This window comes from Atheta coriaria, unplaced genomic scaffold (assembly GCF_025399875.1).
Source record: "Atheta coriaria isolate IRGN ID8LTWV9N9 unplaced genomic scaffold, Caltech_Dcor_3.1 hic_scaffold_8_pilon, whole genome shotgun sequence".
Taxonomy (NCBI): domain Eukaryota; kingdom Metazoa; phylum Arthropoda; class Insecta; order Coleoptera; family Staphylinidae; genus Dalotia; species Dalotia coriaria.
The window spans coordinates 6,089,738-6,104,185 of NW_027045450.1; the positions used below are offsets into that span (position 1 = coordinate 6,089,738).

General features: G+C 34.2%; 2 protein-coding genes across 4 annotated transcripts; both read right to left on the bottom strand.

The window, feature by feature from the left end:
- Nucleotides 1–68: 68 nt before the first annotated feature.
- On the bottom strand, nucleotides 69–13,783 carry LOC135797545 (guanine nucleotide exchange factor DBS-like). Of its 3 annotated transcripts, none has more exons than XM_065309963.1 (13): nucleotides 12,947–13,778; nucleotides 9,885–10,113; nucleotides 9,298–9,388; nucleotides 9,003–9,233; nucleotides 8,076–8,789; nucleotides 7,590–7,778; nucleotides 7,311–7,508; nucleotides 3,263–3,430; nucleotides 2,986–3,171; nucleotides 2,053–2,777; nucleotides 1,803–2,001; nucleotides 977–1,103; nucleotides 69–914 (listed from the first exon to the last, which is right to left on the bottom strand). In XM_065309963.1, the coding sequence occupies exons 1-13, from the start codon at nucleotides 13,086–13,088 to the stop codon at nucleotides 811–813; spliced, it is 3,303 nt and encodes a 1,100-aa protein (XP_065166035.1). In that variant the 5' UTR covers nucleotides 13,089–13,778; the 3' UTR covers nucleotides 69–810. The 3 variants fall into 3 exon arrangements, 2 of the variants coding, with proteins under 2 accessions (XP_065166035.1, XP_065166036.1); XM_065309964.1 differs by having other exon boundaries at nucleotides 1,803–1,992; nucleotides 12,947–13,776; XR_010549573.1 differs by lacking the exon at nucleotides 69–914 and adding an exon at nucleotides 1,458–1,620 and having other exon boundaries at nucleotides 12,947–13,783.
- On the bottom strand, nucleotides 10,767–12,827 carry LOC135797547 (uncharacterized). The gene is made up of 3 exons (XM_065309966.1): nucleotides 12,614–12,827; nucleotides 12,241–12,470; nucleotides 10,767–12,178 (listed from the first exon to the last, which is right to left on the bottom strand). Exons 2-3 carry the CDS (start codon nucleotides 12,436–12,438, stop codon nucleotides 10,883–10,885), a joined length of 1,494 nt encoding a protein of 497 aa, XP_065166038.1. The 5' UTR covers nucleotides 12,439–12,470; nucleotides 12,614–12,827; the 3' UTR covers nucleotides 10,767–10,882.
- Nucleotides 13,784–14,448: the final 665 nt, after the last annotated feature.

Consider the following 14,448-nt stretch of genomic DNA (forward strand, 5'->3'; position numbering starts at 1 on the left):
GTAGGAAATCAGATAAAATTACCTGAAATAAATCAATGGGTTGTGAGATAAGGATAACAACTCAAATATTTGCTGCCAACATAACAATCATTATTAAAACTATATACAAATAAATACTTTACACATATATAAATCCCCATAATACACAGTACATGGTAGTTGATGGTTGCTCAACCCTTTTGGTAGCTCCGCGGGTCCTACATAACTATCCTATACTTTCAAATCGTCTAAAAAGCTCAGCTTGTAACAATCATCGCAAGCTTTCATATAATATAGTTTAAAATTGTAGCAAAGTTGTCTGTTTAGAAATCCTGACAAAAATCTTCATGTTTTTCTTTAATTTAACCTCAAATCAACATTTTTTCAAAAAATTAAATAAAAAACATGAAAATTCCGTCTGGAATATTTATAATAGCATACTATTATTATAATTATTATAATAATTGATTTTAGTGTATAATATTTAGTATGTAATGATTATTGACTTTAATTTCAAGGTTAGGATTGATGCTTGGTCAATGTTCTGCCATTGTCATAAACTATAACCTAACATATTCTATACCCTATTATTTACAAACATTTATACTGGTTTTCTTCTTCTAAACATTATAATTTATAATATTAATTAGCCCGAGCGCAAACCGGAATCACAATTTTATAATATAATACATAACCCACCATAACCTATATTTTACGCTATCCTATAACCTATAATACATATATTCTATAAGTACGGTTTTCTAACCTCACAAAACAAGTCATCATCAGATTATATATCAGTCGGTGTGTGTTTAGGATCATATAAATCAATTAATGATCATTTAGTCGATCTTGACTTCGACTGCTGCATCGTGAACTCTTTCGATGGACACTTTCTAGATACGCAGCTGGTGCCCAACCTTCAATTCCACTTCCTAAAAATTAAAATTTAAAAAATTATTATTTTAATGTTTATAATGATAAAGTAAATATTTACCGATGGTTTTTACGAACCACCAACCAGCACAGCCTACTTTAAGTAATTCCACAATGTCGCCTTCACGCATGTTGACTTCACTGTTGCCTACCGCGCAGTAGTCCGCCAGCGCCGCATACCGGCCGCTCTAGTAAACAAAACACAATCCACATGACAAAACATCTTGTTTTAAGATAATAAAAACATTAAAAAACAATTATTTTTGTGTTAGTAAATCAAACAACGTGCACATCAATATAGTCCAAGTTAAAATATCGAAAAAAATCAAAAAACAAGAGAATATTAATTTTTAGATTAGAAAAACAATCATTGTGCTATGAAAATATACAAAACATGAAACATTCACGTCGTATAAGATAAAAAATTCCGTCAGAATGATTTTTTGGTTATGTACACATTGACATTCGCCATAACATGACAAAGATTTATATATATTATAGGTTAGAAAACAGAAAATAAAATAAAATCGTTGAAAACTTACGACTGGCGTGTGTGTGTTATACGAATTTATGATTAATATAATAGAGATTATTGATATATTTGGGATGAGATTATTTTTAGTAATTGGAAACGTAAAACGTCGACGTGTGCGCGCCGGCGCCGACAAAGAATTGCGTTAACCGACCCTTCACAGCCTCCGCCCACTGCAATGATAAACAGACCACAGATACCCAAAATTAAATTATAAACAATCGTCTGTACAGAGAGACAAAAAGCGTCATCAAGCGTAAACGTAAATTATTTGAAATTCAATAATGATGAATCATATATTATATTGACAAGTGATAAGTGAGGTTAGTTTTTATTATAATAGAAAGTATCATACCGGAATGGCTGGATTTGCATCCTCATCATCACTGTTACTGAAATCCGATGACCAACTATTTCCTTCGGCGGATTCAGTGACGTCGTCTTCATTTGTACGTGAATCCACGTCTAAACTCATCGCCCGGGGCATTGTGGGATCATTATTGAGGTTAGATACTTGTTGACGTGTCTCCCATGATGTGGTTTGCCTTAAATGTCTTCATAAATTAATTTTAAAACAATTTTACTCGTGTTTAACATCAACTTACTTGTGTACCAATGCTGTGTATTGTTTTATCTTCTCTCCTTTGAGTTCTTCGAGTTGATTCAGTAATACTCTCTTGATTCCATTAACCCATTCTTGTTTTTGATCCAATGTACTTGCTTGTATTGTGTATACTTCTTGTCTTGCTTGTAGCCATACTTCGAATTTTTTTCCGTCGCCTTTGACGCTTTCTGTCAATCCTATCTGCGACATTTTTAAGTAATGTTTGAATTGAAAGTGGTTCTTATTATGTGTGTTCTTCGCTGATGGTTTACAGAATAACATTGCTTTCTGGTATAGAAAGATGTGTCTCTGCATTGGTTTGATGCGTAGTCTGATGTCTTTCTTGTTTTCCACCCAGACTGAGAAGGAACCTTGAAGGAGTAAGTCTCCTTGTTGAGCTAAGTCAAATGGGAAGCCAGTTATGCTGATTTGAAGCATTGAATCGTTGACACATTTGAGGACTTGCAGCATGCATTCCAGGGCGATTTGGAGTTGTTTGTAGCTTTGGGAATCGTCGCAGTACTTGAGGAGGTCGGCGATGAGGAGTTGGTATTTTGTGATGCGTTGGACTGGTTTTAGGAGATATGCGGCTAGTGGTAGTTTGTGGCCGAGTTTCAGCTGACACATTTGGAAAAAGTGACTGTGGTCTACGATGGTTTCACGGAGAGATTCAGAGCGGGGGATGTTTTGACAGTAGAATGCGTAGAGTTTGTTAAAAACATCTTTCTGGAAATTTTTAAAGAAAAAATTAATGTGACTTAAGTTAAGTCATGTTTTAAAAATGACTTAAGTCAAGTTAAATTTTTAAAATGACTTAAGTTATGTCAAATATTTATAAAAAAAAACTCTTAAGTTAAGTCAAGTTTTTAAAATGACTTAAGTTAAGTCAATTTTTTAGTGACTTAAGTTAAGTCATGTTCTTTTTAATGCTTACTTTTTGTACAAAACACAATGCGACCAAATCAATTGAAGAAATACAATTTTCCAAGTCTTTTAAAAAGACATTCGCGTGAAATTCGTGGATTTCTTCAATATTACCAAAAACCACGTCCAGTTTTTCCAAAAGCGTAGGCGGGACCAAATTGTAATTATCTTTGGCCAATGCTTCATTCCTATAACCCTGAATTATAAAAAATATTTATTGTTTTTTAAAATTATTCTAAAAAACATAAAAATTATGTTTAAATGTGATTTAATATGTTTTTAATTACCATGATGACGGAAGCAAGTTCAGTGACATAAATCCGTTCCGTCTCGAGCAACTCGCCGAGGACATGTCGCTGTTTAACGCGTTGAATCTCATCCTGCGGATCAAATTCATTCTGCGACGAGTCCGTAAACTCACTTGTGATGGAATTTGTCCCGGCGCTTAGTTCCATCTGGAAATTATACATTAAGTTAACTTTAATTAAGTCTAGAGTAAATGAATCCCATGTGAAAATTCACGCTCAAATTTTAAATTTTTTAATTCTTAATTCATCTTTATTTCCGTCTGTGTGCTGTTTCTGTTGAGAAATTTGAGTAATTTAAGTCAGTGTATGTAATTATGCGCATATGACTTAAGTCGGAACCGGCTTGCCGTGCTACTCGTACAAAGTTCACGCAACAGATGATGCCGAAATTCCACTTTTGAGAGCCCAAATTTTGGCTTAACTTAAGTCATGTTACGTTGACTTAAATTGCGCATAAAAACGATATAAAAAATATTCAAAAATCGATGATCTAATTTATGACACAATCAAAATTCTTTTGGCTACTGGTCTTGTTTTATTGACACACATTTTTTTGTTATGTAAAAATGAGATTAAATTATTTTTATTATTTTGAGGATTGAATAGATTTAATAGGTTTAAAAGTATTTCGCATATTTTTAGTGCTCTATATGTTGTCCTAGATGTTTTTCCAATTCATCGGTTATTCAATAATGATGTTTTTAAGCTAATGAAGCAGATGAAGACTATTCTACTGTTCGAATGTATTCTTTAATGAAGCGTGGCGTAATTAAGTGAACGGTGAATCTGTTATGCTTAAAACTGGCTTGACTATATTATTACTTAACCTTTCTAAAAATATATTGTGTATCAGACTGTGTTTTGTCCGTGACTTTGATAAAAAATTGAATAATTAATTACTTTCTTCTTATTTTGGGCATGTTGTATGCCAAATTCGTAAATAAAATTCTTAAATTTAATTAAAAGAAACGGGAAAGGTTAATAATTGAATTTAACGCCATCTGGATTCAAATTAAATAACTAAAACTATGAATAAATCTCCATATCAACTTTCATCCTTTATTTTACCCCCTAAAAGTTAATTTTTTGCAATAAAAAGTTACCTATTTTATTTTCCTTCATTAAAACTATCTCAATACCAAAATTTGTCAAAATTACTTCAGTGGTTTTTGAGTAAAAGCGACACAAGCAAACAAAAAAATTAAAATTCACATTTTTACTATCAGTTACGTGAACAAAATAAAAACTTTTCTGTGAATAAGAAAGAAAATGAAGTATAATTTCTGCTTTTTGACTTTTTTAATTGAATGCTTGACTGGACATTGAATCTGCGCTGATGACCGCTGATGATACAAACATCTAGAGCGCGAAAGATACGAGTAACTGCACCTTTCACGGCGTAGATTCATTGCAAATTGCAGATTGCAGCAACATTGAAACAGGAAGTACAAAGTACGTACACCAAAGTAATAGTAATAGTAATTGAAATCTGATTGATATTAGATTAGCATTGATCTCCTTATCCTTATTCATACATATTCATACATATTCATAGAGAAATGTATCTGTGTCCGTATATCCTAGATACATCCAATATAGACATAAATATTTTTATTTTTATTTTGCAATTTTTATTTATTTTTATTTTCTTATAATTTTTACGCTGAGAACAAAATAATCTGAATTCGCACTGATTCTCACAGATACTTCCGCCGAAAGTAGTATTGTATAACTAGGTGAACAGATTATTATCGAGAACCGAAATATAAACAATAAAAGTTCAAAATTCACGGAAATATAATAAATATAATCATCTGCGGAGCAAGGAGCGAATATAACAACCGGTTCTGATTAGTTAACTTTAGTATAGAATAAAATATTCTTAAAATGTTAATAAGTGTGATAATAGGTAATATATTCATGGGAATTTTTGTTTAAATTACATTTTTAACACTTTATGTTTAAAAAAATGTCAGCTGTGGAGTAATAGTGGGTTATTTTCAAATTTACAGTAAACAAACGGAAGAATTGAGGAGAATTCATTCGTAAAACTATTTTTAATAAGTAATAAAAATAAAAATAAAAATATAAAGTTGTTTACTGGATAACTATAATTTAAAATTGAATAATTCGAATATATTCATGAGAATTTTTAGGAATTTGATATTTTAGACATTTATATTTCAAAAACTGTCAAATCTGAATTGATAATTGATATATTATCAAATTTACAGTAAAGATATAAATGAATTAAAAAGAAATTATTCCTAAAAACGTTTTAAAACATAATAAAATAAAAATAAAAATATTTAGGTGTTAACCGGATAACTATAAATAAAATTTAAATAATTTTCATAGAAATTCATGACCATTTCTATTTAAATTGCTTTTTTAACTTTTATGTTTAAAAAAATATCAGCTGGTAAAGTAATAATTTAGTTATTAACAAATTTACAGTAAATAAACGGAAAAATAAAGAAGAATTTAGGCCTAAAAAACGTTTTTAAAAAATAAAACTTAAAAATAAAATAAAAAATATTTGATTTTTTACCGGATAACTATAATTTGAATTCGAATAATCCGACTCATGATCGTCCAGGAAATCGCAGTAAAAATCGCAGTGAGTTTTCCAAAACACTTCGCGTGCGTGCGACACTTTATAATTCATCATTGTTCATCAATATTTAAACTTTAATCTACATTTACACTACTTATTTAACACTTTAAACCTTTTTTTATATATAAATACACTTAAATCACTTAAATTTTACAAACAAAATAATTTTATTCGTTTTGATGTAATAAATGTTCACAACCTGCAGCTACCGTTCGTTGTATGTTTAACGCTTGACTTTTTTGGCAATATAAGAAAGTGCGACACGCGTGCGTACAAACAGGTTCGACTCAACAGCGCGACCGCGACCGCTTCCTCACTGAGTAGCTTCCAACGACTGAAAAGTTAAAGAGTCAAGAGTCAAGACTCAGACCACCTCCCATCCAAAACATTTTTCATCATTATTTAACTACGCATAAGACTTTACTTTATACTTTATAAAACATTACTTAAACATCAACACTAACACAAACACAAATGACTTAAGTTAAGTCAAGTTGTATTGACGTAGTTTATCTACGTACATCTCACCGGTGTATTTTTATCTAGCGCTGGCAGAAAGGTAAAAATCTCGTTTCCGCAGGACGAGCGCGCAAAAATGTTGTGCAACGGTGTAATAATTAATGTCCGTTCCGGCACGTTGCACGCTATGTGCAATATGGTGACCTTTCCACCATTACTGCGCACTGTAGCGTGAAACTTACAAAAACCTGCAATGGCACACATTTTACGGCCGTAAAGATGATAATTTGCAGAAAATGACACTACATAAATAATAAACACTCAACATAACCTCAAATTAATTTTTTCTTCTTCAAAAAATTTTTCTAAATATTTTAAGAGAAACTTGAATGATTTACTTGTAAATAATGATTTTCGCATGGATAACACTTGCGATTTCCACATGGATGCAAAATCCGAATGAAAAAACTGCGCATCCACGAAATTTCTCTTCTCGGCGACCAGTTTTCACCGCATTTTGCGGCGCGCAACTTTCTTTGCGGCATTGTTGCCTCTGGAATTTTTAACGGCCACGTGTGCACCGCCAGAACCTTATGTAATTTACAAAGCAATTAATCGTCATCATCAACGCTTCAGCAACAAAGTCACCGGCTTTTCATCTCATCTCTCGCGCGCGTAATTATTCATTATGAGGAAGAAAGTTAATTATCGAACATCGAATGGGCTGTGTTTAGAAACTCTTCTATGAGTAGGAAGTACCAGTAAATATATTGCATATTATATTTATGACTTACTAATTGAAACTTGAAACACAAATTAATTCCTTTCATATTTTTAATTTTTGTTATTTTAATTTTAATTTTAAAAAGAAAAAAGTGTATAATGTATTTTATGAGCTATTATACAATAGATGGCGTTAGTATTATGTTGATTAATAATGATTTCACTTACTTTAGTCGGTAGAGTGTTTTGTTTCTTCACATGAACGCGATGTGGCATCGGCGCGCCGATCGAAGGCTGCCGCGGCATAGATGGCGCTGATGTCGGGTTGACAGTCTGCACGGGGCGTGGCGGCGGTGTTGTCACTTTGCGTAGACTCTGTATACGTTTATCACACATGTGTGAAACATCATCCAAACGTTGCAACACCTAAAAAACAAAAAAAAAATCATTTTAACCTCAAATAACCTCAAAAAACCTCTCATAACCTAAAAATAAAAATTTTATTACCTGTGTAACCAATGCTTTAGTTTCCGGCGTGATAGACTCCTCGAAAATGCGTTTGAAATCCTTATCAACGGTCGCAATAAACAACTGTATCTCAATCAGTGATTTTTCGGCGTGTTCCACAGATGACGAACACTTTTCGATGCTTTGCGAAGCTAATAACTCCACGCCCTTCGCACACCACTCGTTCGCCTGCAATTTTCACCATTTAATGAATCACATCTTAATTTATTAATCTACGGGTTGATGTAGGGACAACGCCGCGTTGGAAACTGAATTTCAGTATCAGTTTCAGTTTTACATTGGAAAACTTGCATAATACACGCAGGCGTGAATTCTATACAAATCAAAAGCGTTTGTTATCCATGATAACTAATCACATGGATGTCACTCAACGTCCGTTGTCATTATAATAAATACACATTCATTTTGACATGCATTCTCGGTCCCCCAACATCAAAATAAAAACAAAATCAAATAATAACTCACTTTTTCAATTTGTTCCATCAGATCCCTGCACTTGGTCAATGCCTCCACGCGTTTATTAAGTCTCATCAGGAGGATTTCTCTTACTCTGACAAGTTCATTACACTTGGGTTCCACACACTCCAAAGGGCATGAATTTGTTATGCCTAGTAATTGCTGACCGCTTGCGATTACCTCTTCGGCTCTTTCAATATCCACTGAACATAATTTTTGAAATGATTGGGTTTCTTTTAATAGTGTTTCAACACGTGTTACTGTTTCGCCTATTTCACACATTTCTGATACAGTTTTCATATGTGAATCGAAATTTATTTGTAATTCACGAAAATCTTGCTCGAAACGCCGTAAATTCAAACAATGTCGTAGTTTTGTTGAGTGATCAGACCAGAATTCATCAAAAGTTTTTTCTGTTTCTTCTAATTGCACCAGGAGTCTTTCTACGGCGAAAACATTACTTAAAGTATGCGTAGCGTGATTAAACACTTGCGAATCAGGATTTTTGAATGATTTTTCTCGAATGTTGTTGAGTAAATCTTCGCCGTGTTTCGCAGCTGATATAATCTCATCTTTAAGCTGTGAATATTCAATTGATTGTGTGTTTAGTAATTGTTGTGTTGAATCCACGTTATTCGGGAATTCTGTTTCGGAGATTTTCTTTGTGAAGTCGTCTAATGCGTTGGAGACTTCATGTGTTCTCGTTGAGAATTTTTCCAGCGCCTGATAAAAAATTTTATTTTGTAAAAGAAAAATTTTTATAGCGGTTTCAAACCGATAAATCGCAAGTGACAATCAATTGCAGCCGGTGAACCTGTCTCACCGTTAGGCGCTGATCGACCGCGGAATAGAAAGTACAACGGCATTGCAACATTATATTACGAGTACATTACATTCCGCTATGTGCTGTGTTTATAAAACTATTAATTTTCGTACCACTCGTTGGTCTATCCAGCCGATGTGGTCGTATTGTAAGACGCCTCCGAGGTCGGGTGTGAGTTGGGTGATGTCGACGTATTCGTGGAGCTCTTCGGCGCTGCCGAGGACTATCATGCGGAATTTGAAGTCGTCTTTGAAGAGTTTATTGCTCACCTCCGAGATGGCTTTTTGGAAGAAGCTTTCGGGGCGGAGGACGTATACGACGTGGATTAGACCCGGAAAGTAGACCTGGAATATATTTTGTTTTAATTTAAAAAATTGATTTTTTGGGGAAAAATTGAATATATTTTACCGATATTTTTAGAAGGACTGTTTTTACTGAATTCCATCTGTCTTTTCGTCGGTCTATTATTAAATGGAAACCTAAATCGGCTTCTTGTAATCTGAAACCAAAAAAATATTTTTAAAATTGATATTTGCGATAATAAAAAAACTGTTTTGTTTTATTTTTATGGCCATAATATGCGGAATAAATTTATCTTTGATTTGATATATTTACCAAAACTGTGCGTTTATTATTTTTGGAGATATTGCAATTTTTTTAAACAAATTTATAGATTTTCTCAAAAACTTATGAATTAAATCACACTAAAAGTAGTTAAAAGTTAAGTTTCCCTTAAAAATAAACAATAATAATTCAAAATTTAATTTAGTTTTTTTGTTATTTTTTCTGAATTTAATTTTTTTTTTTGATTTTGGAAAAGAATTTATTGTCAAAAATTGTAATTTTTCTTGAAATTTCCTCTTAGAAGATTGTCAAATGAAAATATCAGTTTAAAAATATTTATCATTAGAAAAAAACTTAATTTTTATCAAATTTTTGCTTAAGAACCCGCAAATTATTCATTTTTTCAATAAAAAAAAACATTTTAAACTTACGAAGGTACTGAGATCATATATAACATAAGCCGCTGATAGTCGACTTCACTCAACAGGTTAAAATTGTTCTGATCCGGGAAAGTAATCAACGGGCAGCCATCTTTCGACCGCCCGCCGGTGATAATCGCGAATTGCGGATGCAACAGATCGGCGACATCGTCCACACAGAGTCGTTCCGCTGGCGCGGCGTTCTGCATCTCAATCTCTTCAAAAGACGTCTCCGATTCATCTGCACAACAACAGAAAAACATCACTTTTAGATCCACACACACAAACACACATAAACCCAAAAAACACAAATAACACAAAATGGCCACCGTCGTAATAAAAACATATTCAACTAGGTAAACATACGATAAACACAAAAAATGATGATGTTACCATTCGATTGGAACATCACGTCCGTCCGCTGATGACTGACGCATACCTACAACTTACCAAACAAACTCTCGTGTGTTAAAGTTTAAACAAACGTCACGCGACGAACGTGCACGATGTGGTTGTTATTGCATATTGCATTAGGTAACAATTTAATTACAGTAAAAGTAAATTCGTTGCAAAATTATAGATTTGATTCGATTTTCGATGCATTAATGTGGAGTTATTCGCGCTTCGTAGTTCGATTTCGATTGTTTCTGATGAACTGAACGAGAATCAACTGTGTCCATTGTGTTTGCCCACTTTCGGGCCATTGTTTGCTTGTGATTTCATGGTTATCATGGTAGCGAAATTCGCTGATAAGTTATTCGTTATTCACAATCGACAAATATGCTGGTATACTGCACACGTACATTCCGCGATCAATAATATTTCATTCATTTCATTATTATAAGCATTAAAAAGTTAAAAATTGAGGTTATGTAGGTATACAATACATACACAAACGCCACAATACTTATATTTGATTCATTTCAAACGTAATTCAAACAAATCACTACGAAATGGTACAAAATTGTTTGCGACTAGTACAAAAACGAAAAAATCCTTCATATTGGCATTTATATCCGACTGAATGTAAAAGGTGTGTGTTGAGCATTCGCCATCGTCGTGACGATATTCCCTTGTTCATTTATCACATATCCATTCGTCAACTGATACGAGAATGTATTCGCCGCGGTGTTACCATTGATTATCTGCTGTACAGGCGTGACAATAAACGCCTGTGGTTGTGAACCACCTCCATCGGGTGCCACAACCAGAGGTATCACTTGTTGGACATCATTACTAATCACACACTTTTGTATTTGAATGTTTTGTGTCTCAACACCAACAGGGACAGGTACAGGGACATTTACAGGTTGAGTTTGGACTTGTACTTGTGTTTGTGGAGGTGGAGGTGATTGTTGGGTTGCAGGTGTATTCTGGGGTTGTGATTGAGGTTGTGTAGGTGCTGCGGGTATAGGAGGTTTCGGTTCAACTTTGGAAAACTTCACATGAGGAAACTGCTCTTTCATAAAATGCCTAAACGTTGAATATCCCATCAATTTAATCCCAGGCTCCAATATTTGACCATATTCCTTATAGGCATCATGCAGGTTCTTCCTGGTGATATCCCATGGTAATTGTATGGGTTGTTTGGAACTACAAATACCAACAGCTCCGGTATGTTGTTCCATGTATTGTTTTAAGAATTCCGTCGCATGGCGATAGATATCCAATGAAAAAGTATTATGAGGTTTCTTCCCATGGTTCCCATGCACCCTGGGTGCCACCCCATGGGTCATCACATGTTTACGTATTCGTTTCAGTTGATAATGCGTGCAATTCTCGAGATATAGAAACGCATCCAGACATACTCTACGTCCCTGGTAGACATATTGTGCCCTCAGTCTTCTTCTTTCCTTTTGTCTTACAGTTGTGTCTGGATTTGCTAGACATGCCATTGTTACACCCATGAGATACATGTCATGCTCACCCTTTGTTAACTCAGCTATATTCAGTCTGTGTTTGTATACTGTTTCCGGGTTCAGACCCATGAAACATCTCTCATCTTGACATTCACATCCTCGTTTGAATCTTTCTTTTACCTGCGCAGCACTTGTTTCCAACTTGGTGGGATCATTCGCTTCGTATAAAGCTTCATCAACTTCATTTGGTGATTTCTTCTTCTTTTTCAGAGGAGATTTGATTTTGGGTCTTCTTATTGGTGCTTTGGGTTTTATTTTCTTTTCATCTATGATTTCAACTTCTTCTTCTTCGATTAATTCTTCAGAATCTGCTTTGTTGGATATTTGTTGATTGGTGTATATTGATACTAATTGTGGTGATTCTTCAATGTTATCTTCCCAAATTACCTTTAAAAATGTTTAGAATTTATTTATAAAAAGTTGATAAGGATTAGTTTTGTTTGTCTTACTTGGTGTTCATCAATAGCCTGTTGATACTGTTCATTGGTGAATAGTACAGGTGTAGTGGTCCATTGAACTTCTTGACCATTTTCATTGGTTGTAATAAAAGTCTCATGTTTATCAATTTTCTCGAGTCTTTCGACTGATAACAGCGAATGCAACACTTCGCTTGCTTCTTTTTCGGCACTATCAACTTGTTCCATCATTAAATACTTATTTATTTACATCCGCATTAATACTGCAAAAATTTTTGAATTTAAAAAAAGTTTCGTTTATTTCCCAGTGCGAAATTGCGTTAATCTTCCGCCATAAAGACGAGATTCGCAACCGTGCGCCAACCAACAGACAATATTCAGCCGTATTGCTTCGAATGCGTCTTACCTTTAAATCTCTCCTGTGCGGGAATTACCACAGGATGAGAACAGGAAGCCGTCGAGAGCGATGCACCATTGCAAGCGCTACGCAATGCGCCAAAAGAGATTCGTCTTCGCGCCGAAGAATACCGTTAATTTCGTCGAAAACCGGACCATAACATTCAAGCGCCTATGGTTTGGCCGCGGTGCCAAGCAAGATGGACGCCGTAGACACCAACTCTGCCCCTCCTCATCAATTCGTGATAAGTTCTACGCGTGCGCCATCTTTATACCGCGAGTTTTCAAAAAATTTCACCAAAAAAAAAATGGTAACACGGTACCCATTCAATTTACCACTTACCAGGTTGATTAGGGTCTGGGTCAAGATAAGACCCTCTGGCGATGATGTGCGCGGTGGATTCCTCCATGACTTTCGAAGCGCTGATTTTGAATTGCTCCAGGAAGCAGTCAATTTGCTCCTCGATGCTTGGCTGGTCAGCCATTGACTTCACACTTCTTTACACTTCTCACATCTCACTAGTTGTGTTCAGATTGTTGTGTTAAACAAAACAATTCGGGTTTTCTTTTAGCACCACGCCTACACGACACGCACAACAATCACATCTCACTTGATACCAACTGTAGCTGGGAGAGGAAGTCAGGAGGAGTCATCCACGCTGCCAAAACTGCACTCTGCTCCAATCATGCGACATTTGTGCCTGTGTACAACTATCACTATATTTATACACTGTGTGTGTGTATTGGGTCTTTATGGGTCTTCCTACTTTGTGATTTTTTGTCCCTTTGTTTGTGTGTGTGTTGATTTGATCGCGTGTATACAATCATACGGTAATGGTGTCGCTTGTTTTCATTCGATGACTGTTGTAGCACTAACTGTCTCATTAAAATACTCGCTTAAAGTCTATAAGTAAATTTTATCAAAAAGCTCGTCGCAAGGTCGTCGCGCACCAGCGTGAAACATGTGTGAAACGTCATTCGGAAGTCGTTCGGGAGGGTGCGTTAGGGGATGGATTTAGGGCGCATGCGTTACAACCCTCGACAACCCCACAGGTTGTGACAGAAATTTTCTTAGAGGTAAAAAATGTGTTTTTTGAAAGTTTTTTGTTAATAACTCGAAAATTATAAAAGATAATTGAATTATTATTTAAACAATTTAATCTATATTAAATTCTGAATTTTTTAGTAGAAAATATATATTGTTATCTCTTTTTAATCAAAAGTTATAAGCATTTAAAATTTGTTTTTGTAAAAAAATATAAAATTTTGACTTTAATGCCCTATAATTATTTGTTTATAAACGTTATAAACAAAATATTTTCATAGTTCAATGCAGAATTTAATTCTTTATTAATCTACGTTTTAATCATTTTGATATCACGTTTAGTTTATGAGTTATTCATCAATAACCGATAACGTTTTGTTTACTTTTCACAACCGACGCGTGTAAACTGTTAGTAGATAAAAAGATACACACAGGCAACTCTCATACATACAAATGATGACAATTTTGTCCCTCTGCAAAAAGAGGGAATAAACTGATGTGACTGCAGTGGGGTCAACATTCTATTAATGTACATATATTCATACAGTCATAACCTTCAAATGATACTAATCTAACCTTAAAATAAAAATAAAAAATTTACTTACATAAATTACTTAGGTTATGTCATGTTATCACTGATGAACAATATAATAACTACTAAACATTGTGCGTTGAATTTCATTCCAGCTCATGTGCCTCACCGCAAACAATTCTGAGGTTAAGTTTGCGTAACATGATAAAAATGTAATACGATAAGCAAACACAATCAAGGCAATGTATCCAAACAAAGTGTTAATGTA

Coding starts and splice junctions, on each gene's coding strand:
- LOC135797547 (XM_065309966.1), bottom strand. CDS start 12,438: ATGATGGAACAAGTTGATAGTGCCGAAAAAGAAGCAAGCGAAGTGTTG. Junction 12,179..12,240: donor AGGCTATTGATGAACACCAA/GTAAGACAAACA, acceptor ACATTTTTAAAG/GTAATTTGGGAAGATAACAT.
- LOC135797545 (XM_065309963.1), bottom strand. CDS start 13,088: ATGGCTGACCAGCCAAGCATCGAGGAGCAAATTGACTGCTTCCTGGAG. Junction 7,509..7,589: donor CTAAAGCATTGGTTACACAG/GTAATAAAATTT, acceptor TTTGTTTTTTAG/GTGTTGCAACGTTTGGATGA. Junction 1,104..1,802: donor ATGCAAATCCAGCCATTCCG/GTATGATACTTT, acceptor TTTGTTTACTAG/AGCGGCCGGTATGCGGCGCT.